The sequence below is a fragment of the Anarrhichthys ocellatus genome, unplaced genomic scaffold, assembly GCF_004355925.1.
Source record: "Anarrhichthys ocellatus isolate YVR2014 unplaced genomic scaffold, GSC_Weel_1.0 scaffold5626, whole genome shotgun sequence".
Lineage (NCBI taxonomy): Eukaryota > Metazoa > Chordata > Actinopteri > Perciformes > Anarhichadidae > Anarrhichthys > Anarrhichthys ocellatus.
The window spans coordinates 1-3,136 of NW_022285600.1; the positions used below are offsets into that span (position 1 = coordinate 1).

Genomic DNA, 3,136 nt, shown 5'->3' on the forward strand with positions numbered 1-3,136 from the left:
TATTTGTCGTTCCCTCCCCTTTCACAGATCTGCCAGTTAAAAGATTGGTGTAAACACCATGTGATCAACTGTGAGAGCTGAAAAGCCCACACACTGCAGATCAGTGGACACACATTGAGGAAATGAGCACAGCTTTTATAAACAGAGAGTGAAACTTACAGACACTCGCTGTCGTCTAGAGAAGAAATGGCACAGCAAGGGATTCGGCTGGATCGAGAAAAACTGAGTTGTTCAATCTGTCTGGATCTCCTAAAGGATCCGGTGACCATCCCCTGTGGGCACAGCTACTGCATGAGCTGTATTAAAGACTGCTGGGATGAGGAGAACGAGAACAAGAACACGCACAGCTGCCCTCAGTGCAGGCGGAGCTTCACATCGAGGCCTGTCCTAATGAAAAGTACTGTGTTAGCAGAGTTAGTGGAGGAACTGAAGGAAGAAGGACTTCAAGCTGCTTCATCTGATCGTTCCTATGCGGGACCTGGAGACGTGGCCTGTGATTTCTGCTCTGGGATGAAGCTGAAAGCCTTCAAGTCCTGTCTGGTGTGTATGGCCTCTTACTGTGAGCAACACCTCCAGCCTCACTACGATGTTGCTCCATTAAAGAAACACAAGCTGGTTGAAGCCACTGTAAAGCTCCAGGAGAGCATCTGCTCTCGCCACGACGAGGTGATGAAGATCTTCTGCCACACTGATCAGCAGTGCATCTGCTATCTCTGCACAATGGATGATCATAAAGGCCACGACACAGTCTCCGCTGCAGCAGAGAGGGCTGAGAGGCAGACGGAGCTCGGGGCGAGTCGGCAAAAGATCCAGCAGAGAGTCCAGGACAGAGAGAAAGATGTCAAGGTGCTTCGACAGAAGGTGGGGACTATCAACCTTTCGGCCAATGACGCTGTGAGGGACAGTGAGAAGATCTTCACTGAGTTGAGTCGTCTGATTGAGAAAAGAAGTTCTGAGGTGAAGCAGCAGATCAGATCCCAGCAGAAAACTCAAGTGAGTCAAGCTGAAGTGCTTGAGGTGAAGCTGCAGCAGGAGATCAATGAGCTGCGGAGGAAAGACGCTGAGCTGGAGCTGCTGTCACGTACAGAGGATCACCTCCATTTCCTGAACAACTACCCCTCACTGTCCGGTCTGAGTGAGTCTAAAGACCTACCCAGCGTTGATATCCATCCTCTGTGCTCCTTTAAGGATGTGGCAGCAGCGGTGTCGGAGGCCAGAGATAAACTGCAGGCTGTTCTGAGTGAGGAGTGGGGAAAGATCTCTCTGGCAGTGACTGAAGTAGATGTTTTACTGCCTCAAGCACAGCCCAGAACCAGAGCTGAGTTCATGAAATATTCTAGTCAAATCACACTGGATCCAAACACAGCACATAAATGTTTGTCATTGTGTGACAGGAACAGAAAAGCAACATTAATGGCAGCAGAACAGTTATATTTGAGTCACCCAGACAGATTTGTTGAGTTGTGGCAGGTCCTGAGTAGAGAGGGTCTGACTGGACGCTGCTACTGGGAGGTGGAGTGGAGCAAGAGAGTTATTATTTCAGTTGCATACAAGGATATTAGCAGAACAGGGACCAGGGAGGAATGTGGATTTGGATATAATGACAAATCTTGGTCATTAGAATGTTACAGAGGTCGTTATGTATTCAGACATAACAATACTCTTACTTCAGTCTCAGGCCCTCAGTCCTCCAGAATAGGAGTTTATCTGGATCACAGGGCAGGTACTCTGTCTTACTACAGCGTGTCTAAAACCATGACTCTCCTCCACAGAGTCCAGACCACGTTCACTCAGCCTCTCTATGCTGGATTGTGGCTTTCAGCATCTTCTGGAGGAACTGCTGAGTTGTGTGAGCTCAAGTAGACAAGAGTTTAAAGAATGATTCACCTCTAGACAGTAAATGTAGAAGTGTGTCTGCACTGCAGCAATCAAACATAGTGGGTGGGACTGTGGTGATTTGTTTCATAGGATTTAAGTTGTTTTGTTTTCATCAGAGCAATTTACTGAAATTGTGAAAATGTCTTTTTTATTGCTTCACAGGAATTTAACTATTTGAAATTTGATTCTTATGTTAAATTTACTAAACATTTTCATTATATTCTGTGCATGGAAAATAGTGCATATGCAAACTGTCTGCTGATTATTTTTTGTTCAACTTAAAATTGAATTTGTTTTTCATTTTAATGGTCTTGTATGTAAAATAAATAACAATAATCACGAGTCATGTATGTAAAAATCTAAATTAATTGATTTTAATTTAAATTTTTGAGCATCTGCCAAATTTATGTAATATAAAACATAAAAAATAGTCATTTTAAGTTGTACCATATCTTCCTAAACATGTTGTATAATTTAACGTTGACTTTTTAGTCCTCTACATACTGCTGTCTGTGTGCTGCAACTGTACTGATGTAAAAAATCACATTAATTCTTTAAATGTTTTAAATGTATGCAAAGAAAATTAACAGTAAAATGTTCTGACATAATCTTACATGTAACCCTCAGAAAAACAGTTTGTTAATCATCTTTCTTAGAGTGAAGTCAATTGTTTTTGGAAACATTTATGAAAAGTCAATGTTCAAAATCCTGTAAATAAATAAATTGTGACATGTCAGCATTTTATCAATAAACTACTATTCTTTAAAAAACTGTGTTCTTCCTTTCACTGTCAGAGTGTCACAAACATCTGTCTGTTTCCTACTTAATTTATTTCCATTGAATGTGTTTTTTAAAGATATTTTGTCAAGAGACAAAAACTAAAAGACAATCAAATAAACCCCTCGTGTAAAATTGTGACTCTTTTGCAAACGAAAACATTTCAAGACAACATTTCAGCAGAATGTGTTACTTTCAGATTTATTACACAACTTTTGAACATTCCACAACAAGCATGCAGGAATAAATTGGGAATTATGGAAATCTTTACAGGCTTCACCAATCACACTTTAGGAATAACTTGGCTTCACGTCGTCTCAGAAACACTCAGAATGTGAGGTCATGTTTTTGAAATCATCATCAACAGATCGTGTGTTGATTTAATGCTGATTATGGTGACGGAGGATAATGTTTATCAGTACTCTACATTGTATTAGTGGAAGTAGTAGTAGTAGTAGTATCATGTTCCATTAGGAACACT

The 3,136-nt window shown here is 41.0% G+C and overlaps 1 protein-coding gene across 1 annotated transcript; it reads left to right on the forward strand.

Moving 5' to 3' along the window:
- Nucleotides 1–23: 23 nt before the first annotated feature.
- Nucleotides 24–2,648, forward strand: LOC116379951 (tripartite motif-containing protein 16-like). Its single transcript, XM_031841912.1, has one exon. It carries the CDS (start codon nt 187–189, stop codon nt 1,861–1,863), a length of 1,677 nt encoding a protein of 558 aa, XP_031697772.1. The 5' UTR covers nt 24–186; the 3' UTR covers nt 1,864–2,648.
- Nucleotides 2,649–3,136: the final 488 nt, after the last annotated feature.